The 25,129-nt window shown below is 41.2% G+C and overlaps 3 protein-coding genes across 12 annotated transcripts in view; 2 read left to right on the plus strand and 1 right to left on the minus strand.

The window, feature by feature from the left end:
• The first annotated feature begins 6,526 nt into the window (after positions 1-6,526).
• On the plus strand, positions 6,527-16,768 carry ostm1 (osteoclastogenesis associated transmembrane protein 1). 3 transcript variants are annotated; one of them, XM_029496694.1, is made up of 7 exons: positions 6,527-6,897; positions 7,447-7,561; positions 8,264-8,361; positions 8,463-8,573; positions 9,350-9,515; positions 10,036-10,102; positions 16,689-16,768. In XM_029496694.1, exons 1-6 carry the CDS (start codon positions 6,592-6,594, stop codon positions 10,089-10,091), a joined length of 852 nt encoding a protein of 283 aa, XP_029352554.1. In that variant the 5' UTR covers positions 6,527-6,591; the 3' UTR covers positions 10,092-10,102; positions 16,689-16,768. The 3 variants fall into 3 exon arrangements, with proteins under 3 accessions (XP_029352554.1, XP_029352553.1, XP_029352552.1); XM_029496693.1 differs by lacking the exon at positions 16,689-16,768 and adding an exon at positions 10,750-11,127; XM_029496692.1 differs by lacking the exon at positions 16,689-16,768 and having other exon boundaries at positions 10,036-10,435.
• Positions 10,617-22,998, plus strand: drc1 (dynein regulatory complex subunit 1 homolog (Chlamydomonas)). 2 transcript variants are annotated; one of them, XM_029496690.1, is made up of 17 exons: positions 10,617-10,864; positions 11,745-16,802; positions 17,012-17,084; positions 17,336-17,460; positions 17,590-17,773; positions 17,871-18,008; positions 18,309-18,395; positions 18,484-18,606; positions 18,794-18,921; positions 19,003-19,137; positions 19,248-19,560; positions 19,806-19,895; positions 20,043-20,162; positions 20,262-20,371; positions 20,461-20,601; positions 20,696-20,798; positions 21,296-22,998. In XM_029496690.1, exons 2-17 carry the CDS (start codon positions 16,426-16,428, stop codon positions 21,323-21,325), a joined length of 2,277 nt encoding a protein of 758 aa, XP_029352550.1. In that variant the 5' UTR covers positions 10,617-10,864; positions 11,745-16,425; the 3' UTR covers positions 21,326-22,998. The 2 variants fall into 2 exon arrangements, with proteins under 2 accessions (XP_029352550.1, XP_029352551.1); XM_029496691.1 differs by lacking the exon at positions 20,696-20,798.
• A 486-nt stretch (positions 22,999-23,484) lies between these two features.
• Positions 23,485-25,129, minus strand: part of otofa (otoferlin a) — a 53,367-nt gene continuing 51,722 nt past the window's right edge. For 5 of the 7 annotated variants that reach the window (XM_029496685.1, XM_029496688.1, XM_029496687.1 and 2 more), the window contains one exon: positions 23,486-23,712. In XM_029496685.1, the coding sequence (XP_029352545.1) occupies positions 23,532-23,712 (181 nt within the window). In that variant the 3' untranslated portion in view covers positions 23,486-23,531. Of the gene's footprint in view, positions 23,713-24,878; positions 25,060-25,129 lie in introns of those variants that run through there. The other 2 variants (XM_029496684.1, XM_029496689.1) reach the window with 2 other exon arrangements.

Here is a 25,129-nt window from a genome sequence, read left to right on the forward strand (position 1 = left end):
AGGTCAGCATTTATGTGTGTCATACTGAGGAGTATGCATCATTTGTGGGTGAGAGCACTCAGCACACAGTTCATTATCTGTTTTGAACTGACTGATATTAATTTTTGCATTTCTGTTGTGAAACTGACACCAATGAATCAAGTTTAGTTGTCTGAAGTTCTCAGGTAATGTGAAGTTAACTTTATTCTGAAACAACTGAGGGAGTACCACATGGATATTTACAAATGGAAAATTTTTCAGGTGAACTGAAGAATGGCACATCTTTTTTTGGGTTGAAAAACCTCTCATCCTTCTGTTGCTAAACAAAAAAAAAGAAGATAAGAACTGGTTGTACGGTTATCTGACAGGCGTTTTGTCACAAAGATGAAAGCTGGGCGCTTCCTTTGACCATGAAAACCTGCCATTTTGAGGATATCTACCATTACCTTTGACACAGCATTCGTTCAGTGTTTTGTTCTTGCACTTATTCTCTCATCTGTCTGTGCTGGGTTTTTCCTACCTTTATTTTCAGTTCATAACATTATCCACCGCCGACCAAGTGAAGCTGTAGCAGCAAAGCAACTGAGAATTTGACCTTTGCCGGTTGCGATTATACTCGCATCTGCATGTGGACAGTCCTGTCATTGAATTTATCTTTCCTCAGTAAAATAAATGACAATTTGGGTTATTAGTTATGAGTTAAAAAAAAAAAAAAGGGGGACATCTCAGGAGCAGATTGTGCTATCTTGCTATATGAAGGCTTTTCAAGTAGCTGTGCTTCTGTGGGACTTTTTGGTGCAAGATAAAGATGAGGAGTGATGAAAGCAGCTGGGAGACATGGGGTCTTTTAGAAACACCCAAACAATGATGAGGGCAAAGAGGCACTTATTTTTTTTTCTCATATTCACCACATTTTCTCAATTGTCCACCCCAACCACCCAGCAGCTCAGTGCTTTCCCATCCTCAAATTCCCCCAAAGTTTCAGATGCTCACAATTCCACAATGCCCAGATGCTGTCCTTTGGCCCTTTACCCCCCCTCAACCCAGAGCTATCATTCATAACCTTTCTGTGGAGCTGGGAGTGAAAGAGGTGGGATAAGGGAGAAAGGGGGGAGCGGAGAGCAACATAGCAGCTTATTTAGAAGACTTCCTTTATTGGAACATGTGCAAGCAGTTCACTCACAAAGGACTTAAATAGGATATTTTCTGTTCCCTATAGTTGCTTTCCCCTTTTAAGTGCCGAGGCAAAAAAAGTAAGTTTACAACTCCCTCCTCAATGGGGGCTCTTCACTCTCAGGTTGCGGGGACCTGAGTGACCTAGGAAAGTTAATTAGGAGGCGAACAAAGAGCGAGCTGGAGCAGAATACCTCGCCTCTCCACCAGCCAAAGATGTCATCCATTAATTAGGAAAATCTTTAAGGTGGCCTTATTGAATTTACAGAAAGCCCTGTGGTTGGCGGGCAACAGTTTTTTGATCAAGCCCTGACTCAAACAATGTCTTTCTGGGGGTTAAAAAAGAAGAAGAAGGGAGGAGATTGGTGGTAGAAGAAGAGAGGGAGAAAGGGAAAAGGGGGTGGGTGGGGAAAAAGAAACGTATGGGTTTGCAGCACAGTACAGTTTAATGGAGTTGGGGAGGTGGGGGGGGCTCTGATTGTGACAGCTCAGATTCACATGGGTATGGGGGGCATAGTTTGGGGATGATGTCATGCAAAGGCAACCTGGGGGCTTGGGAAGTAAGAAGGAGGAGGGGGGGGGGGGGGCGATGCTGAGTTTGAGCCGCAGGGGCCACTCAAAGTTAACATCGCTGCTTGCATCTGGGCCAAATCCTTTTCTTCTGGCCCAGGAGAGGCTTTCCTTAACACCGAGCCCTCCACCACTCCTCTTACTCCCTCGTTCACAAATCAGGGCTAGCTTGTTTTAAAGCTAAACCCTCGCTAACTGACTAGCTAACTGCCTTTTCTTCCCGGTCTAACTGCACATTCACCCCTGGACCACTATGAATAATACAGCTGGATAACACAGAATGGTAATGTTGCGCTTCCCTTTTTTGAAGGGTATTTGCCAAATACACCCCCTCCACCACCACACGCAAATGTCTTCTGTGGTTAAACCAGGGTTTACATATTTGGGACAGAGTAAAATTAAGATAAATTTTGTCTTTGTTTTTGAGTGTTTTTTGCTAAATTCCACAGGATTGTTAAAGAGCTCCAGTTAGGGTTCTGCTTTAAAAACTGAATGATCTATTATCTACACTGCATCTCAGGTTTGTGTGAGTACTTGAGTGCACGCTTCTTTAATGACAGCTGGGGCCATGAAGGAGTTTATTTGTGCGGTGTTGATGACTAAGCACGAAACATGAGTATTTAAAAGAAAGCATTTCTTACTGATGGGAATTACACTGATAGTCTCAAAATAATTATTTACTAAATCACGGCGAACCGCAAAGAAAAAGCACCCATGTATGAGCTGCTGAAAGTCATGTGCATGCTCATGCTCTCCGCTGTCAAGCAGGCCTGTCCATGCGTCTCCTGGGGCATGAACCCCTCACCCTACCCCCTCCTGGGGGACTAATTTGAGGGGAGGGACGACGTGTTTTGTTGCTTGTCAGAAACAATCACTCCAGGCCCATTACATTTACAGCACGTTGTGCTTTCATTGCTGTAATACACTGAGCTCTGAGAGGGGGAAGGCGGCCCTGAAAGGACCAAAGGGAGGAATCATTGATTTACTCATCAGGGAGATAAAAAGTTGATAATTATCTGTGAAAGAGGTTCACACCAGTCAGATGCAAATGTAGGATTCCACATATGACCCCTCTGGAATTAGGCAAGTCAGGTTTTAAGTAAAGTTCCTTCGGTATTTTTTCCCTAAGATGTAAGATTAAAGTGAATAACAACTTTATTTAGTGCGCCCTGCACCCCCCACCCCTCTCTTGTCCTCTGTCCTGGCCCACCCGTCCTCTCTCTGTTCTGTTTGGGCACTGGAGGTTGTCAGACTGGGTTTATGTCCAGTTCACTGGAGCTGAAAGAAGTCAGTTTCATGTCTTGTTATGGAACAAGACGTCTGTGCCTCTCAGGAGTGATGAGAAGTAGTCAGGGTGAGCAGGGCGAGCAGGGAGCAGGACCATCCCTCGGAGGAGACCAGCAGTGAGGAAGTCAAAGCTGCTTTTGTGTCGCTGCAGTCGGCTGCGTGTTTGGTAATTATCCCCCCACTACAAGAGCACAGACCAGGCTTTACGGGAGAGATCCAAACCCAACCGGCCCACGGAAGGGAACACAACACACCGTCAACAAAGATTAACTTCTCACAGTGCTGCAGAGATGCCTGATTAGGGGAGACATAGCAAATAGATGAAACTTTCTATTCTGTGACATGTTAGTGACTTGGACTTGGACATTCAGGCTGTTTCAAACTGTTGCACTGCTGCTTAGACAGTGACACCTGTTGAGCTAATTCACAGCAAAACCTGAAAACTGTCAGGCATCTCCAACTTTTTCCTTCTTTAGATTTGCTTAACATGATAAATATTTGAAGGCTCTTCCACCACGATCCTGTGGCATAAGATCCTTAATTAAAAGTAAAAATCTGCATTTTCTTCTTGGAACCTGAAACAATAACTATACAATCTATGAAGCCAAACCATGAGACCCGAGCAGACTGTTTAATTATTTTGCTCAAGCCAAAGAAGCTGGAAACTACAAATTAAATCATTAGCATTTTTTTTAATACATGTCCATTAAAACATAATGAAGTACAAAATACATAATGGCAATTTAAAATCTTCATTTTCCCATTTTTTCACAATAATCTATGTACATATTCCAATTATTTTGTACTTTTTATATCACTCTCATCTGAAATCTTCATTTCATATCAAATTAGGGTCTATGTATGTAGGGTCTATGTTTTTACATTGTTATGTTAATATGGAGACCTGTAGTCATGACGGGGCTCCATTTCTCATTTTTTGTAGTCCTGTATTTGGCTTTGCATGTTGAGAAAAGGTCTTTAGTGTCCTACATCTCCTCCACAAGCTCTATTTCTTTTATCCTACTTGTTGTTTCGCTTATGTCTTGAAACTACTCGAACCAGATTAGCTTCTCCTACACTTATCATTTCCATGATCTTCCTCATCCTCATCATCAGCACAATAGGCAGTGATATCCTCATACATACCAACGTCATCATCAGCTTCTATCATTTCATCATTTCCCTCATCATCACTGAACACCACTTTCCACTCACCATCACCATCTACTCTATATGCTTATTATGGCCTTCATCATCATCAGCCACTATATTACTCAAAACCCCAAGAGCTATGATCTGAAAACTTGTATTTCACACGTGGGAAGCAATCTGAGGAGCATCCGCTTCTTCCATGAAACCGCCTTCATTTAAACCCGGCTCAGATCTGTCCCTTTCAGGGGCCCAGAATGGGTCCGCCTTGATCTGCATCAATTGTCATCCCGGAGCTCAGGGGCACTTCGGCGGCCAGTATAGCGGGCGAAGTCAGGGCTAATCCCTGGAAAAGGGGAGAATCACGGGAGAGGAGAAAAGCAACAATAACCAAGTCAAGCGTATAAAATGAAAGCGAAATCTCTATTATCGCTCCCTGCAATTCCCAGCAAAGTGGTGAAAATCAGGGTTAGTTTGTGATTCGAGTCAGACGCGGAGGGAAGAATATGGGGGTCCCAGCGGGTTGGGAGACTCACACGACGAAAAGGGCAATATTCTGCAGAAAGGGGGAAGAAGAAAGCCCCTCTCCCATCCCGACATAACCATTAAATGCAGTCTGACTTTATGTTGTATAGAGAGGGGGGGACAAGAAAGGAGGCACAGTTCTCCGATGAAAGAATGAGGTTTTTGGCGGATTAGGGACGGCCCGAAGGATGAAGAATAACTTCTGCATAACTTTACAGCTATTTTCTCTCCCCACGCCAAGAGCCAAGTTTAAGGCTGAACCGGTTTGAGTTAACCCCTGTGTGATTGTCCACTTTAAGGAAATAGACTCATATCCCAAATTGGGCATAGGACAAAAATGGTGCCTAACAAGTTTAACAAGTGCAGAGCTGATACAATCTTTTGCTGGTGTGCTTTCAAGTGAAGACAGTATATTCTTACACATTACGGAGCCTCCATTATCCGTTTGTGGTCTTATCGACCAAATCTTTAAAATGTATAAAACACATTCATTAATCCGATTCCAATTCAGGCCAGCTTCTTGGACTTGTCATCAGTCCAAAGTGGGCTCCAATCATCACTATCATTTCATTTATGGACCCAATTAGTGATTTTTGTCCTCTGGGTTTCTGTGTCTATCACATGCTAATGAAGGCATCTTCTGCCATCTGACAATAATGGTGTTCTCATAACAGCGATTAAATGTTTATTTTACTTCACTTTTACACTTTTACTTGGTCAAAAAGGCATTTGGCAATAATAATAATTGCAATCATCAAAATTTAAATAAAATTAGAAGACTTTTTTTTAAAGGTGTAACAAAGGGGACATCTATATAGCAGCACACAGAGCTAAAAAAAAAAAAAAAAACTAATAGGATATAGGTTGTAGTGAATCACTCTTTCTTCCTAGCAGTAAAAATATTGAAAGAATGGAGAACATCTGAACAATTAGGTGAACTCTGGTCATGAGAAGAAGAGTTAATGAGCTGCCAGTGCCATGTGCAGTGAGAGGAGCATCAGGGGCCAGAATCCATATTTACCACTGGAGTTGTGTGCAGGCATCAGAATAGGCTGCTAATGCTGCAAGCCTTTCCCACCCCCGACCCCCCTCATTTTCATTAGACTCTGATGACTGCAGAATTGACGCAGCCTGCAAGTTATCAAGAGCCACTAATTTCACATTAACGGCCATTGACTGCAGTTGCTTGATTCAAGGGGGTTTTTGACAATATTCACAATCAGGATTGGAGCCCAGATCATTTACCTTGACTCTGTGATTATTTTCCCTGAGCCAAGCCCACACTGCAAAATTGTATGGTGTCAGAACCCTGTAAATAATGAGGCAACTATGAGGAGCAACCAGCCTGTCTGTCAAACACAATCCACATTCTTTGGGGACTGCACAACAATGTAAAGGGCTCAGATATATGGATAGATAGACTAGTCCATTAAAAGATTAAAGATTGAGGTTTACATTCAAAGTGATTGGATTAAAAAAAGTGTAAAAGTGACTAAGAAGAACAAATTGTGTAATTCGAGAGGGGGAGAAAAAACAAGGCAACAGACAAGTTGGCTTACAGTAAATCAGAACAGAAGTCATAATGAAAGTAAACCAGGAAAGAGGAAGACAGAAACAAGAGGCAGATGTAAATAGCTTCTTGTTTTTGTTTTTTATTTATTTATTTAGAATAATATTTAAATGACACACCCACAGAAAAGCGGGTTATTAATACAGTTGCAATAAATTCATGGATGAAAACAGGCCTAATTTTCACGCCGCTGTGCTCTCATCTCACAGCGCTGATTCTGATGCTGAAATCTCGCGAGATCGTCGCCTGTCACATGATCGCGTTCGGGAGGCAACCAGGAACTCGAGTGTTGTTTGTGGAGGAAGCGGAGGGCCAGATGCTCTGATCCCCCTCCAGCCATGTCTCCCCGTAAAGACGGCTCGTTTTTAGTTTTACTGACGCTAAACGTTTTCTCTCTCGGCTCTGGTGACGTTGGCGCTGCAGATTCGGCTCTCAGCCCCGTCGGGGTCGACTCTCCGTCCTCCCTCCCAGAAAGCCCGGAGCTCACCGAGTACTGCAGCGAGCTGCTTCACACGTTCAGCCAGCGCTACGAGGCCTATGTGGGCTGTCTGATACCGGCTGCCCGGCCCGTCCAGGTGTGTCGGAACTGCTCCTCGGGTTATGGTGACCTTGTGAAGGTCTACGCCAACATCTCCTCAGACCAGGTAGGTGTCAGACGCAGGCCTCACTAATGCGCCGTGGTCTCATGAGTCACGGGTCTTGTGATGTGACTGACGGCTGCTGACACACATGAGGAAACAGCCACTCATCCCATAACTTTTACATCTGCAAGTCAAGGGAGAACTTCACCCTCCACCCCTGTAGATGCAGCTGAACGCAAAAGTTTGGCCACCGCTGGCTGTAAATTTACCCCCCAAGTGAAGTTAATCCACAGACAGACATGAAGGTCAATCTTTCTTAAAGTTTTGATACTTCACTGTTGGGGCTGTTTGTGTTTTGTGGTCAGTTTTGACTTCTGTAACTTCTGTCCTGTTGCAAACGTCAGCGAATTTCGCTTACATGACTGAATGTCTGTGCCACACAATCCTAAAGCTGAATATTTCTGCCCCCATTCTGAACTGATAGCAACGTATGACTTTATTTGCTGTTTAGGCGCTGTTTCTGTCTAAGTTTATTAGACATGAAGAAAAAGTGCAACAGTTGCATTTCAAGAAAATACAGAATGAGTGCGTGCTGTGTTCCTGTGTCCTCAGACGGGTCCTAGTAACGTGAGCTGCAAGGACAGTCTCCTGGGCAGTGATCGACTCATGGTAGTTTCTGCCCTGTACAGCAATGTGGAAGGCCTGTGGAAAAGCTCAAAATGTGAAAGTAAGTCCTCTTTTGTGGGTGGGAATGTGTTACTTTGTGGCCATGTTTGCACCTCTGACACACACACACACACACACACACACACACGAGGTGAGAGTGTGGGGTCAAATGGATGCAGCATTCAGTGAGGCCTTAATGAGAGGAGGCATGCTGACTGTTGCATAAATAAAACATGTGACTTTCATTTTAACAAACACCAACAGCCATGATAACAAATAATATCTTGTGACACAAGTGTATAATTGTATCAAACGAGTTAACTCTTCCCAGTGTTTTCTGTATTGAATAACAATTTCTATCACTGTTCACGCAGTGATTGCTTTTTTGACTAACTGTTTTTAGTTATTTACCAGTGCATAGCTATTCTCTGTTAATCAATACTCCAGAATCCCCAAATATTCATTTTACTGTCAGATTAAAGCACAAAAAAGCAGAGAATCTGCATAACTGAGGAACAGGACCACGGAAATTTGGGATTTTTTCTTGGACAATGACAAAAACAATAATATTAAATACTAAGTGGTTTAGCTCTAGTTTGATAGATTTTTTTTTTAAACTTGAAATTTGGTTGAACTCTTGGGTAATGGTGTAAATTAATTCATAACTAAAGGTGAAACCCTCAAAAAGTGCAATAATGGATCCAATGTAATTAGTCAATTTATTGATCCTATGGACGATTATTTTCATTTTCCTGTTGTGCAGAGTGCATCACTAAAGAACTTCAAGGCCCGACTAATAGCACGCTGTACTTCATGTCGACTGTCAGCCAAACTCTCAGCTGCTTTGTGAAGTATCAACAGGTACCTTCCACATTAGGTGTCAATCTCTCTGTATCTGTAATATGAAGCCATGTTCAGAAGTTAACCAACAGGGTTGTCCTCTTCTCCATTTTTCTTCACAGGGGAATCATACGGAGCTGTGCAAAAACTGTAAAAGCACATACAGAGGCCTGAATGAGCTGTATAGCGGGATGGAGAACAATGACACCCTGTGTATCGACCTTGAGGATATGGTATGTAGCAGGGTCCAACTTCTTAATAAGGGAAGAGAAAGAGCTGCACCCCCTGGAGGAAAGGAAAAATTACACACAGGGGTCCTCATGCACCTTCAGCTGCTGACAGGATGATGTGTTCATGGCAAATAGTTGAACAAAGTAATACTAACCATGAAATGTTAGTTCAGCCTTGACCTGGGAACAACACACGTGCAACTTACTTGTTTCAGAAACTTGCTCAGCAGCTGAATTTGATATTCTTTGTAACTCTTATACTGCATGGTGCAATAGTATATAAGTATGGAAGTAATGCACAGATATAGAAGAGAATATAAGAATTATAATAGAATGTGGCATTTAAATATTCTTTTCATGTTCAATCACAAACTGAAGGAAAACATATTTGAAAAGGGGAATCTTGCCAGCTAGTGGAGCTTTGTAGAAACAGGAAGTGTAACTCTCCAGATGCCCTTTTTGCTGTCAGGGTTTCTTTTCTATGCTTAAGCTTGTTTTGAGTGATTCAGTGGCTGCTCTTTTATATTAGTAGTTACTGACATGAACATAATCACTCTGGTTTAAAAGAAAAAAAGAAAATGGGAATGAATTCTTTAATTCAGAAATTTTATCCCTGATTGAAGAGCTGCAAGTTATAACATTCCGAAAGCAAAAAGGTCCCTGGATTTTGAGCAGGAATCTTAGTGTGTTGTGTGTTAAATCAGTACTAACACTGCCGTGTTATTGCAGTCATCTGAGTGTAAGTTTTGTGTTGCATTGGATACTTTGTCTCATTTCAGATGAATATGACACGCATACTGTGGAGTAAGGATTTTGGTTGTTCCCTCCCCCGTGAGGAGATGGTGCCTGTCATCGCTGTGTCCAGCTTCATGCTCTTTCTGCCCATCATCTTCTACTTGAGCAGCTTCCTTCACTCTGAACAAAAGAAACGCAAGCTCATACACCGTGAGTAACCAGCTTAATTCGCCCATTGTCACACACACACAGATTTTTGACAGGATTTTGAAGAGTTTGTGGTCTTTGTGGAGGGTGGAGGGGCAGTCGACTGGCTGTGATAGTGGAGTTTTTGCTGAGATGGAGGATGGGGCTGGTCTAGGTTAGAATAGTCTGGCAAACCTCCGGATTATATACAAGGTAGCAGGATTATTATAACCTTGGGTGTCTTGAAGGATCAGAGAACTTTGTTAGGAAGTGAGCAGAATGTACAACAGATGGCTTGTGATGGGTAAGTACACACTGAGCCTTATTATGTTCACCAGTCATTAAAATGGTTTGCCAGTTTACAGCCACTCCCAGCTTTTTTTCTATTTGACAAACATTAAAATACTGCACACAAATAAGTAAAATAGTAAAGTAGTAAATATTGCAAATAGTAAAATATTCCAAAATAAGACCAGAAGAATTGAACTGCACTTTTGCACTTCCACAGACGACTGAATTATTAATGTAAACTCTCTTGTTGCAGCGAAGCGAGCAAAGTCTTATGCCAGCTTGATGAACATTCAGGACAAAATGAGCTGAAGAGGAGAGAGGTGAAACATTTCTGTTTTTATGGAAAGTTTGGTTTGAAGGTTTGATCTGTCACTGTTTCGTGCCTGAGGTTGGACTGATCTCCTGCTTATGAATGAATGCCCTCCTTTACCAGTTGTTTTCTGGGCAGGGGGTGGTGGTGATACCAGTCAGTATTCAATGGACTTCAAGGTTCAAAACAAATGACACTCGATGTGAAATGCACTGGAATTTTTATTGCACAAAACGAACCTTGGCACATTGCACATTGTTTTTCATATCCTTACAACTAAAATTTAGAGAAATTAAAATGAAATTCAGATTTCTAGTTAAAAAAAAAAAAAAAAAAAAAAAAAGACCAAAAACAAATAATAATAATAATAATAATTTAAAATTTTCACAGACCCCTTGGGTTTACTCCTTACTGTCAAACATCATCTTTGTCTTGTGAAATTTGTCAGATTTTAGACGTTTTTATTTCGAAGACAGGATCTGTGTTAGAATCAATGTCTGGCACATCCTGCAGTCTGAGACAACTGTCACAGGAAAGACTGAGTGGCTTGATTGCTGTGTGTGAGTGTGTGATTGTGTGCACAGGTGAGCTTTGTGTATGTGCTCCATTTATGGGATGAGTTGAGAAATGGGTTTTCTGTCTCTAATATATGTCCAGAAGAGAGCTGCGGAAAGGAGGCACTTGATGTCCATTAGTGCTGACATGTATCTGCTGTAAGAGGAGGGGGTGCACATCTCCAGGGTGGGGGCCAAATAAAGACATAACACATAATGTAAGAGCTCGGAAGTAACTCGCTGTGATGTTACCTGTTTTCCAGTAGTTTTTGGTGGTTGCATAAAGCTTTTAAGCTGCTTTGTTGTAATTTTCCGCTGATGTTTAACTTAATTTGTTAACAGGTTTCGAACTACTCATGACAATGCAGTCTCCTTTATGAGCTATTTAGTTGATGAATTTGTGTATTGAAAATTCATTTGCTGTGAAGTAATATAAACTTTGGCTTTGAATGCATAAACCCAAATAAATATTTTGCTGTCAGTCGCACTCTGTTGAAGTGAAACCCCAACCACTTTTCTAATGATGATAATTGGATTTTTAGAATAATTTAAGATTAATAAGAGGAACAAAGTATGTTTACTCAAGGACTGAAAACAGGTATGGTGGTGCTTGAGTATTTACATTTTATATCATGTTATACTTAAACTTCACTTTATTTCAGAAGGAATTGTTGCACTTCATTCATAAGATATTGATGCGATATCTCGTGGAATTGAAATGGACATAAAAAAAATGAAAATATAAGATAAGTTGTGATTTGATTGCTCCCCGTATACAGTTTTAAAATGCTGCTTAAGTGCTAATGCAGCTGTAATGATGATTTTTATTTTTTTTTAAGTATGCTTTGCTGACAGCAGCCAATATTAAAGTGGCTGTGAAGAGGCCAATTTCTCTTCTTTCACCCCCCCCCCCCCCCCCCCCCCCCAATTTTTCAAGCATTTTACGTCAGCTTTTCTGTTTTCTGTTACTACTTTATGCTTCTAGTGATATCAAATGAAAATTTCATTTTCGCTCGAACAACAACAGCTTGAAATGAAAAGTTTCATTCAAAGCCACTATGATCATGAACCCATTCAAGTCTCCTGCATCTGCCGCAGATGTTCTTGCACCAGTGAAAATGTGACACTGCAGAGCTGTTTGGCTCCTCGGATGGTCCTGAGACTTCTTCCATCGGTGTGCTCTGCAGAAGCAGCAGGACCGGGGCTGTGCTTCATGACTAATGAGCCCATGTGGTCCTGCAGTGACTCGCACAGGCCCGCTCCTTGTTCTCGGGTTACGTGGCCTTGTGTTTTCTTGCAACGCGGCTTCTCCTCCATCATTAGGAGCTAATCTAAATGTGGGATAAAGATACTTGGCCGAATAATCGCTGCAACACATCCGTTAAACTCCTTTTGGCTTTTTGGTCTTATGGAGCGCAGCCACTGCTGGACCTCCGCGGCTCCAAGAGCTTTACGGATAGACCGAGTCATATGACCGGAGCGCGGCCGGCAGCGCGCCTCGACACGCGGGCTCCGGTGAGGGAGCGACAGCTTTGACTGCAGATAAGCCTCGATGCTTTTTCCGAGGCCGACCCGAAAGTCAACACACACCCGTGGCAAAGGGTGCCGGAGAGGGCCGGTGGGGAAAGACGCTCCTCTGCTTAGGCTTCACTTCATCAGATCTATTCAGACATTTCACTATGTACTGCTGAAAGTACTGATTTAAAAAAATATATATATCCATATGATGTGTGTGATATTATTGGATAATTAATACAATTATGCATAGCCTTTAAAAGCAGAACTAACAATTTGTTAGTCCTAATCCTGGTGGGGCTGATTTTAAAGCTCCCCTCCATTAAAAGTGACTTGTTTGTTTTGAAAAAGGTTGCACAGTTTGGAAGCTTTCTTTCTTTCTGTCTTTCTCACCTGTCATTGGACTGTCTCAAGACTGTGGGCAGCGATGATTTTGAGACATCACAGCTGTCTCATGTATGAACATGTGAAGTCAAAAATAGTGAACAGCTTGATTTATTTATTTTTATTTTTATTCTTCCCATGAACAGTGTTCATATGCTCATTTATTAAGAAATTCTCAGATAGAGATTTAGGGTAGACATATTACAGCATTTTTAGTTTGTTTTTATAAATTGCTACATTGCTGTTAAAGTTATCATCAGCTTGTATAAATGTTTGGGGCTATTTTTAAAGGTTATTCAGTATAAAATATGAAGTAGCAACCTACCCAAGAACAGTAACAGAGTTTCCACTAGTGTTTACGAACAAGGTTACATCTTTTAATCTCATGGCATGCAGGGGGAGCTTCTGGGTGTAAAGTGCCTTCCACAGTCACTGTGGTTTGGGGAGGGAAACACGAGTCTGTGTGTTTAAGTTCTTTGCCTCACAACTGAAAAAAAAAAAGATTTTTTTTGAGCATCAACAGGCTGAATTTAGTGCTCTGTGGTCTCTCATACTTCACCTTGAGAGACAGAGGTGGTTTCGATTATTGACCCACATTGTGTATAGTCTTTGTTGTCCCAGTGGAAAAGAAGATATTAAGAATTTTTTGTTAGATTCTGAAAGAGAAGTTTACTTTTTAATTATGTGTGCAGTGTACAAAGTTGACACACAAAAACTTAACTGAATTGTACATGGCTACATTATGCAGTTAGTATGTGTTTCGTCACATATGATAAACTTCAGTGAAGCAAAAAACACAATCCACCAGTAACCATGGCCTGACGCCATGCAAAATTACTGTAGACCTAATCCATTCACAAAGAGCTTGGATAAAAAAAAAGAAAAAAAAAAAGACAGAATAATTCTTCAGAAAGTACATTTACTGTAGAATTATTCTGCCAGTCAGTTATTTGCAAGAAATTAATATGATTTTGTAAACAGAATCATATCCTTAGCTTGACTGCTTGCTCCAGTTCTTTGCAGGATTAAAATGGGTGCAGATTTAAGTAAAAGTTTGTGAACCCAATGAAGGTGCCATTACCCCACAGAAAAGTACTGAGTGAATTTTAGTTAAAAGATTTCCTGTGAATATTGTAGTTTCGTTTATTTATTTTTGGAAAAGAAACTAAATAGCTTAAAAAACAACAACAACAAAAAACTCTTCAGGGAAAGCAGGTATTTGACAAATTCACTGATACTAAATATTTTTTGCAACTTTTTTTCTTATCTAAATTAAAAAAAATATCTCAGTTGAATGCACATTGATGGACGCCAGCGTTGATACATCCAGACCTTCAGATGGTGCAAACATCTACTCCCTTTTTCTTGAGCTCTCTGGGCTCATAATGTGTGAACTTGCTGGTTGACTTTTGTAAAGCCCAGGAGGGAGTGTGGCAGGAATGTGACAGGGTAATGGCTGAGGCTGAATTGGCCATAGTTGATGTTTGAGTGTCTAAATGATGACCCAAACCTTTGCTTGGACCTTGGCTGATAAGAAATGATTATTGAAAGAGACTGAAAAGTGGCCTCCGCTGCAAAGACCTTGAGATCATTTTGCTTGCAACTATTAGTAAACCTTGAGGAGAATTATATTTATTTTTTCCTTGCAAACTGTTTGTGTTTTGGTATATTTGCATCATTTGCAGTGTTCCACATTCTCTCTCAAGATTAAAGGTTAAAATTTAGAGGTAATAAGGTTATGTTGAGAATTACATGCTTGTTTGCAATAAACACTCCAGTCAATACTTTTTATATTCTATAGAAGAATAAGGGGATGCTTGTCATGTTATTTGAAACTTTGGCCTTCCATTTGTGTTTATTAAAAATAATTCTTATTAAATATCTGCTCAGTTGTTCATTGACAAGGACAAAACCTCTCCTGGGCTAAATAGCTTTGGATTTCTTGCTGCCCTCGGATATTTTTCTCCGCACACCTACATTATTTATAACACATCCCATGTTACAAAGCAGCAAACATCTCCTTTGTTATGGCAATATTAAGAAACTGTTAGTCAGGACTTAAGTTGTTATGCAACCCCCCCCCCAAAAAACACTTTAAGCTGTCAGTTAGTTAACTGGCTGAAGGTCAGGCTTAGATTATGCACCTCTCAACCCCTGAGCAATGAATATGATGCTTTGTTGAACAAGGAGTAAACATATGCCCCTGGGGGTAGGAATTAGCAGACACACACACATGCACCCTCCCCTCAAAGAGCATATGCAGAGTGAATGGGGCTTATTATACACCTGCGAGTAGGGTCAAAGTCTGTCAATCCCTAGCTTATGGTATTATGATAGATTATAGAATCACTCTCTAATGGCAGTCATTCAGTTTGTAATCTCAGCATCTTGATGCAAAAGCTCTCAATGTTCCAACTAAGGGTCTGTTGAAAACCTTCTTCTCATTCATCGCTTGTTTCCCCCCTTTCACAAAGGTCTTATGACATGTCAGCTGTTGGTGACATCACAGATGCTGGATCATATGTCAGAAACCTTTGCTGCCTGACTTGCATCGCTTTCAGCTCAGCAGCAACTGAGGCCACTTGAGGCCAAAAGAGCTGCATGATGCCTCGGGGAGTAAGGTCCAGTGTTAGGGCTGCCAACAGGCAGGAAAGGTGGGGGGCACACTTTAGGGCAGGAACATCTGACCCATGTGTGGGTTTGTTTGTGCGGGCAACCAGACACTGCCCATCTTGCCATCAGCTTGAGAGGACAGTTATCATTTGTGTGGAGAGTGTGCAGAAATTATGAAGTCCAGAGTTTGTGCATGTGAGTCACTGCATCTCTGTTTTTATCAGCATAATTTATTTTTTTTCAATGGTAGATAATTCTGCTTTTGATATTCAATCATGCCACATGTCAGAAACTGCACATTTCAGGTATGCTATGTCAGGGGAATATTTTAATCACAAGACTGTAGTGCCACCTAAAGTCAGCTTCTGAACATGGCGTTAAGGACACGAAATGTCAAAGTAAGAATGCCTAATAGTTTTAAATGAATACTGTTGCCATGTGCATGCCACAAGATTTATTCTTCATCAATTTTTTGTATGATTAAAAACAGTGCCACGTCACTGACATGTCAATCAACCAATACTGAAAGTAGCCTTTATGATTGTGTTCGTTTGCACCTTTGATTCCTGTTTGTGTTCATCACTCAAGTTTGTCTGTGTTGGGAAATGTTGCTGGGATTTTTAGAGAGCACAAGTTCCACTTGAAATAGAAGTTTGAAGTGGAACCTGAAAAATCTGTTTTCTTGCTCCCCCCATTTTTGAGGGATGGAAATTGATTAGGATGGAACTGTATTTTCTGTTGTCGATTTCACATAAAATCACAGAAGGCCATTGGAAAGCACATAGATGTAAACAGTGACTACAAATAGCTGTCGGCCTAATACGAAACTTTAATGTTGTGTATAAAATGTGTGATAAAGTTTTTTTTTTTTTGGTTTATTTTATTTTTTTTTATTTGATCATGTCATAAAATTTGCTAAGGAAAGAAATTTGGAGGCATTATTTTTTATCCCACTAGATGGCAGCAACAAGCCACGTATAATATCCCAGACCCTCTGCTTTGCATCGGGAGTTCTGCTCTAATAATAATAATAATAATAATAACTTCCAACCTTGTATGAACATGTTTTTATAATAACCTACATTGTAAAACTGTATCTGTCCAAGATGTGGTGAACTGATGATTTCCTCTAAGGTCAGCCAACCATTTGATAATACTTAAATATATACAAAGATTGTACAACAAAACAACAACAATAAAACCCTTGTGCTTCTTCAAACTGCAGAATTTAAACTATACAATTTTTTGTTATATTTCTTTAAATACAATGAGCCAAAATATTTTTTATAGAAGAGTAGTCAATGTGGGCCCAAATAGTACATTTAAAAATGCAAGTGTAACCCTGATATCTAAAACGCTAAAACGCACCGACAGATTAAGGACAAGCGGCCGGTGCACACGGTGGCACTTGAACGCAACACTGCCCAGTTTCCATAGCAACGTCAGCCATAACAAACCGGCGCAGCGCCGGCAGATTTCTGAGATCTTTATCACCACATTTAACAGTTTCTGTGTCACATTTTCTGTCAGTATCTTCTCCAAAATAAGAATTGAAAATAACCCGAACATGGAAAAAGCCGAGAAAGATCCGGAGGAGGCGCCAAGACCGCCTGAGCTGCCCGAAGACAAGAGGGCGAAGGACGGGTAACTTAAGCTAGCTTAACGTTACTGCCGCTAAATACTGTTACTTATATATACTATATACTTTAACTCTTTTAAAAATGATGTTAAAAGGCTTAAAGTTATGTTTTTTTATGCGGCCTGCGCATCAAGGACGCATTTTATTAAAAATAAGTGCTCTGTTTTATTTTTGCTGGAAAATAAGCCTGATCATTAAACGGTGGTGCCTTCAGGGTCTTCACACAAGAAGCTGGGGAGAAGTCCGGAGAGCTCACTGAGGATGTCTGGGAGAGTCTGCCTCAACAGGTCTGTATTTGATTCATCAAATGAACTGTCAATCATGCTAAGTCCCACTAATTTAGGGTACAAGGTGCTTGTTATGGGTGTGCACAAGAAAAAGACAAGAGCGACAATCTGTATTTGTCTTCTCATGATGATTATCATGTTGATTTTTCACAATGAAATTAGAAAGACCAGCCAAAGACAACTTCAGTGAAATGTAAATGAACAGAAATGTGACCGTGTTGAATAGAAACTGTCTTCTTGTCTGTCTTCAGATCTCTCTTCAGAGGATTACCAACCTGCAGAGGGATTTGACGATGTTTGTGACCAACATCCAAACTGCTGCTGATGCCAGAGAGTCAGCTCGAAGGAAGGAGGTGGAGGAAGCTCACAGAATTAGGTAAAATGTTCATCCCTACAATGTAAAATATATACTTTTCAATTTCCAAAGCAAATTTTACCCTCATTGTCCCCTATCTCTATCTCTTCACCCCATCCTGTTTGTCATTGTGTTTCCTTGTTCGCCCAGAATGGAGCGAGTGGAAAGTCATGAGAAGTCTAGCCAGGAAAAATTTGAAGAGATTACTAGAGGGTGGATGATAGTCAAGGAGAAGGCAACCCTTCAGGAGCTCCGGGAAGCTCAGAGTAGCCAACAGGAGCAGTGTGCCCTTCTATTAGAAGACAAAAGAAAGTTTATAAATGACCTGCAACAGGTAACTCTATCTCATTGATCCTCATTCCCTCTCTCATTCAGTCTAGTCTGATTTTAAGTCTAAGAATACGGTAACTGTTTCAACGTTTTGTGAGCAGGAGCTAAAATGTGGGGATGATCGTTATGTGAAAGACTTAAGGAAAGAGGCAGAGGAGCTGAATGTGATGATTGAGAGGATGGATGACCACATGAAAACCCTTAAAAAAGCCTATAGGGAGGAGATGAGCCAGATTAAGGTAGGACTACATTTGGGTCAAAAAGGTCCTTTATTGCAAACAGTTGGTTACATAGATTTGGATAAATGGGGAGTTTTGCATGTAATTGTAGTTCTTTTGTTTGAAATGTCGCAGCAACTATTTGACAGATTGCATTAAATTTGATTCTTTTAGTTTGTGATTTGGTTTACAATCAAATTCCTGCTGAACCAAACAGAGTGATGAAATTACTCTCAAAACTCCATCTGTGGACTGTAGTTTCTGTATCCTGTTCATGTCCTTTTTACTTCTTATTCATGGTTGTTCTTGTGTCATTGGTAGAGAGTTTATCACGAGCAAGGTGAAGTCATTCTTAAAAGGGATGTGGCCGAATGGGAACAACTCTTGAAGAAACTCTGGGACAAAGAGGTGAAGTGTACTCAACATACACACCTTTCATTTGCATTCTTATCTGGTGTCTCTCTTCTGTTTCTGATGAGATCTACTGTGGTTATAGCAACAATCGTTGGAGCAGAGGAGGAAGAAAGTGGAGGAGTATGAAGAAAAATTTAACCAAGTGATAATAGATGCCATAGATATTGAAAACATGGAGCAGCTTGAAAGCAATACAAAGTTACAGGTTTGAACCAATCAAGACACACCCAGCTGGCTAATCATTTGAGATCAAACCCATTATCTTTTTATGTTAATTTAAATTAAAAAATCCGATTAAACTGCTTCAGAAAATATTAAATTGCGATATTTGATAATTTTACAAAGACAAACTCAGTTTTGAGAGGCCCCTTGTATTATTCTCGGCTTGACAGGTAAGGCAGCGAGAGTACCAACGGTTAAAGGGCACTAACTTGATAATGAAGATAATAGGATCCCGGCAAACTGATGAGCAAGAACACGCCAAAATCAGCTTGACCCTTATGAGGAGCAGAGCTTCAAGGTAGTCCAGATTTTCTAACCACTATGGATTGATTTTTAAAATTCAAATTTGATTGCTTCTAACAACTGCTTTGTAATTCAGTCTTCAGCTAGAGCTGCAAAATCTACAGTCCCAGTACGCTAGCCATGTGAAATGGATAAGAGACACCAGACAGTGTTTGTCCAAACAAATCAAAAGCAGCATCAAGCAGTATGAATGCACACAGAAGACAGTCAAGTGAGTCTTCCTATTAGATTGAAGTAACACTGACTGCTGTACTATACAGTATCATGCTTTGTTTCTTACAGTTAAGTCCTTTCCTTCTCCGCCTTCTCCACTTCCCACAGGCCCATTGCTGTCGCTAGTGCTCGTAAGTTTGAGGAGATGTGGCTCGCAGTTGAGGCGGAGGTGAAGCAACTAGTTGAGAGAGCTTTGCTAACTGATTCGCTCATATGTGAGCAGTACCTCGGCATAGCCTGGGAGCGACCTCAGATGGCCTTCATGGAGCTCTCTGGGCCCATCCACCCTCAAAAACAGGGACCTGAGACAGAATCCAAGCTGCTGACAGCAGGCCGGGGTGAGAGCGATGTAAAGGCGGAGGACAAGAAACCGTCGATGGCTACACTGAAGAAAGTGATGGAACTGTTGTGTGAGGAAGGGGTGAGAAACTAGTGCAAGATCTTTATGATAGCAAGAGTCAATAAGGAGCTCCAATATTTGTACAGGACTTTAAAGAATCGCCAATACTGTATATTTATCAAATCCAACATTGGCAACATGAGAGTCCAGTCTGCTAAGCACAGCTAATGATCTGGCTATGAACTCACACATAATTTATATACACGTGAGTCGTATAGATATATTGTTGGCATGACAACCAAAGGTCTGCTTTCCTACTCTGCCAGAGTTTTCTAATGGAGGACAGAGTCCTGAAGCTGCTGGCTCCCCTGGAGAAGGAAGAGCAGATTGTTGTGAAGATGGGCTTTCTCCTGTGTGTGAGTATATTTCATTTTGCTGGTGCTAAATGCTGCAGTATGTAGCACCGGCTTCGCCTGGTCCACAACTTCAAATTGCTCCATATCGCCTCAGTTTACTATTAGAAAGCAAAGGGAAAACTTAACCACAATACAATTCTCCTCCAGGCTTTTGGTGTTGAAGAAGAGGATGTGCCCAAGTTGGCTAATTTCTTCATGAACTACAAAGAGCAGCACCAAGAGCAAACAGAGGTGGGGAGGGGAAGAGAGGAGGAGCACAGTGGACAGGTGTGTCATCGATTTGTACAAAAACTGGCCTCAAGTCTTTCATGAACAAGATACATTTATTTAGACTGCATCTTACCTCACTGTTCTGTCTGCCTGCAGGATGTTTGTGGTGAGCTGGGGGAATCCAGTGACCAGGCAGAGACCTCTGACCTCATCCATCCAAATCATGTCCTACCTGCTCTGAAAGCTTTCCTCGAGCAGCAAATAAGGTGGAGGTTTGATTCATGGCAGCTAAATGTGCTTCAGTGGTTGAGATAAGTCTCTCAGTGAATGTGTTTGTTTTTTTTTTTTTGCAAAGGGAGAACTCCAACAGTGGTCCACAAGTAGAAGCCCGTGACAGTTCAGAGGACGAAGCCTACTGGGAAAGATTGGGCAGCATCATCTCTGATGACAGAATCAAAGTCTGGGAAGTGGCAGAGAACAGATTAAACCAGTACTTGTGAGTAATATCTACACACACACACACACACACACACACACACACAGGGAAAACAAAAAGCATCAGCAGTCAGAATGTCTTTTTGTTCGTACAGAGAGGTCCTCACTGAGATCTCCGAGTTGATCCCAGAGATCGAGGGTCTTAGGCAGCAGAACCCAGAGCTGCAGATGCTGCTGCAACAGTCTCTCATGTTAGGGGTATGTGGGTTTATGTTCCATTTATCCCAATATTCAGTGAGGGGAAAGTCGAAGCCCTTCCTTAACACCGGTACAGAAAAACTAGATCGACCGTAAAGTCAGAATGTTTTATCATCACAGGTTGTTTTTCAGGCTGAAAGGATTATGAGTTATCGATTAATCAAAAGAAAATGAAACAGCTTCAATGGTCAATGCCCAATGTTACAGTGAATTTGATCTCTTTCTGTTTTAGATTAATGACCAAACAAAACAAGCTATTTCTGAAAGCGTTTCTTGCAAAAAGAATTGGCCAACAAGAGAAAATAGCTGGTGATGTTAGATTCCACTGGCTTTAATGGACTTGATAGACAAACAAGCATTTTTTTCTTTGGTCTTTGTAAAACATACATGGAAAATAATACACTTTAGGATATTCAGCATGAAACCTAATAAGTTAGGAATTAATGCACTTCCTTTTACACAACATCCAACTGACATATTTTTTTCTCTCGTCTTAGATGAAATGCCATAAATCACAAACAATGTAGGATCGGCAGGAAAGGAAGACTGAACATGTACTCAACGTCATGGAAAAGAATAGAGCTTCTGTTAAATCACGTTGTGAATGCAGATTTTTATTTTTATTTTTTTGTAGCTGTAGAGGAAACAGTTAAAACATTACAGGTGATCAAAGACATAAGATTTAGTGAGTGGGCTTCACCCAGCAGGATTAAATAGCTTGTGGCTGAGGGCAGGGAGAAGAAGAGCAGGCCCAGGGCAGCAGCCAGCAGCACCACACAGTGCAGCCTGTAGTGTCTCCAGACCAGGATGCACATCGTCCTCACCGGGCTCAGCAGCCATGACATGCTGCCGCTGGGACGACTAAACAGAAAGATTCACATATGAAACCGCAGCTTTAAAAAACCTTAGTTTGAATTTGAAATCGACACAAAAGTGCTGAGTGAGGCCTCGATGTAATCTCTGAGCAGAGTTGGAGTGAAAAGAGCTGAAACATCAGTGGAAGTGTAGCTGATCAACTGAGACAAACCAATAGCTTTTTGTAGGGTGGAAAAAGAAACATCCACTTCTTCACACATGCTGGGGAGCCAGCAACTTCAAGCATATCATCTATGGAACTCAGTTTATTTTAAATTCCCCAAAAGAGAGCAAAATATAAATATTGCACACATTTCAAGAGATATATAAATACACAAGTTCATCGTAAAAACAGGCAAGTTTAGTGCAAACAATAAATCTGTAAATCACAAACAAAGACTGCAACACAAATGAAGTCAAGCACAGGCAAAATTTGAAACAGGGGCTCATGGACACTGCAAACAATGCCATCAGATATGGAGACAGGGCCAGAGTTTTCAGAACAAACTGGGACAGCCACACCGCTCAAGTGCACTTTAATCGTACTTCAGTTTTTACATAATCTGTAACAGAGCAGAGTTGGTGATTTGGTTTGTGTTAAACTGGAAAGACGAGTCATGCCAACACACAAGACGACCTCTGTGGTCAGGTATCACAATGATGCATGCATTTTGACATATCATTCTACATTTAGGTAGAAAATGGTAATCTGCAGACATTTTAATCAGTCTAATTATATTTGCAATTACTTTGGTGCGCCTGTTATTTTATTGTTGTGACAGATTAAGCACAGAGAATCCTGACAGAGCAGGCTGTCCGGTCCATATGTTATAGCTAATTAAAAAAGAAATAGTTAAAAGGTTTTCAGATTGCTTGCAAATACTGTTTGACCCATGTATGATCTGTTTTCTTAACTGTGACCCTGTAGAGAGCTTCTTCATTGTTTGACTGTTTGTTACATTTTGAAGTTGTCTCGTTGAATTTTATTAGGAAAATAGACATCTTTTTTTTTATTTCTTCATTATTATTCTTGAATTGTGCAAAGACTGCAAGAGCTATAGTCCAATGGTAACACTTTGCATTAACCACCCATTATTTGGCCTTCAGGAGCAGAATGTAAACATGAACTATTTTAGAACTGTGTAATGAGCAAAGTGCAAAAGTAGAAGCTGGTGAATAAACAGATGTGACTGAATAACAGACTTAGCAACGAAACAGGTCAAATATTTCTTAACATGAAAAGTTATGTGTTGACAAATACTGTACATTCTTAAACAGTTCAAATGTCTCTGTGTGCTTACAGCTACATTACAGTGTGTTATTTACAGTAAACTATTTTTTTCAATCTTTGTATATCGTTATATTTCTAAATGCGAAATAAGGGGGTTGAGCCAAGTGTTACCAAAAGTAATGTTCATTTGTTCCCTATGAACCCGAATCATCAGCGGAGATTGTAGCAGAAATGGGAGCTCTTCCTCCATCACTTGAAATGAATGACTGCGCAATCACCCGACCACAAACCCGACGCATCGATAACGATGAATAAATATCTAAGTTAGGAGCCGCACAAACGGATAAAGAAGCATTCACCGTCATGTGACACTGCTTGATAAAGAAGATCGGGGTTTTGCTGTGGGATGTGATTGCTGTTCACTCAGTTCAAGGATGGAGAGTAGACAGTGAACATCAGATCTGTTAGACTTACTGCAGGTCGGATAGATTAGTGTCTCTGAGCTGAGGTGGAAGGAGGAGAAAAGATGCTGTGGGACGCCTTGAGAACAATGGAGATGGACTCCATCAATCTGTCGTGCTCCCTCTGTGTCCCCCCCCCCCCCCTCCCTCATCCACCCATCCCCGCCCAGTCTTCCCTTATGCCTTTTAGGCCCCCAGCAGTTTCTTGACCAGGTAGCCCGGCATGCTGTAGAGGAAGAGACCCAGCATGATGAGCAGCAGCAGGGCCAGCACGATCTTGATGATCAGCCACTTGTAGCGGTTGCACACCAGGTAGCGGATTGCTTTCAGAGGGCTCAGGAACCACAGGAAGGTGGTGTCTGGGCGACTGTAGGGGAACGGGGAGGAAGGGGAGGTAGAAATGGGACGGGAGAACACGGGAGAAAAGAAGCTGGCATTAGTGGTTAGTACGCCATGTTGGATTTTTAATACAGCATGCTCACAGCTCACATATTGTAGGCTCACACCACAGACTAAAAGCGTTACATTTAAAACATATGCATGATGGAAATGTGGATAAAATGGGTGGATGACTGAGCAACAGCTGTCCTGAGTCCAGGATGTTTTCATTATTTACGATATTTTGGCAACCTTTAATATTACAGGCCCGCAGACTTCCTGGCTGAGGGTATGAATTGGTACTAACTCTAACCGGAACAGTTCCTGTTATTTCAATTTCTTTCATGGAAATAAAACTATAGTTAACACGTTCACCTAAAGCATACCTATGATAAAACTACATAGTTATCTGGAGGAGAATTAAAAAAAATGATTGGGAAATATTATCGATCATTTAATTCAATAGAACTTTGTTTGACTTCTGTTTGAGCAGAACTTCTGAACTGACGATGTTTAGATTTCTTGACCTTAAAAACTTAGAGTAGACGTTAATGAAATAATGTGGAGATATTTTACTTCAATGTCCTGCATTAAGAAAACATCCAGTTTGTCTCCTCCTGTAACATTTGTATTCTGTCACAGAATTTTAATGCTCTCTGGATATCAGTCAGCAGCGGTTGTGGGAAGAAGTCTGGAGAAAATTTAGATGGACTCTCACCTCATTATAAACAAAATCCTTAAAGTCACATCTAAAGGTATATTACACATGCAAAAAGTTACAGAAACCTTCTTTTCCTTTCCTGGTGCGATCTTATCTGTTTGTTTGCTTTTTACTGTACATGTAATTTTTCAAAACGGGCTTTGGATTAGAAATAAAGATAACTGATGTGAATAAAAACAGTTGACTCCATACTGCAGTTTGTCACACCATCAGATGTGTGATGGCACTTTGTGGCGAGACAAGACACAAAGGACATTAATCTACTGGGAAGAGAGCGTGGGAGAGACAGCAGAAGAGTCAAGGACAGAATACAAAGAGACGCAGCTTGGCGGCACATAAGAGAAGGCACTACAGGGAGGGCAGGAAAAACAAGGAAGTGAGGGGCTTAATAGAGAAGCAGAGACAGTGAGGAGGGGACGGAAGCTACCATCGCGTCAGGCCCCCAGCATCTTCTTGACCAGGTAGCCAGGGATTGAGTAGAGGAAGAGGCCCAGCATGAGCAGCAGCAGTACCAGCCCCAGGGCCTTGAGGATCAGCCAGCGGTAGTTGTGCCAGATGAAGTAACGAATGGACTTCAGGGGGCTCAGAAACCACATTAGACTTGTGTCCGGGCGACTTTTCGCAAGGAGATAGGACAGAAAGGGAAGGAATGCAGATGGAGGCAAAAACAGGGAGAAGGGCAAGG

Source organism: Echeneis naucrates, chromosome 24 (genome assembly GCF_900963305.1).
Source record: "Echeneis naucrates chromosome 24, fEcheNa1.1, whole genome shotgun sequence".
Lineage (NCBI taxonomy): Eukaryota > Metazoa > Chordata > Actinopteri > Carangiformes > Echeneidae > Echeneis > Echeneis naucrates.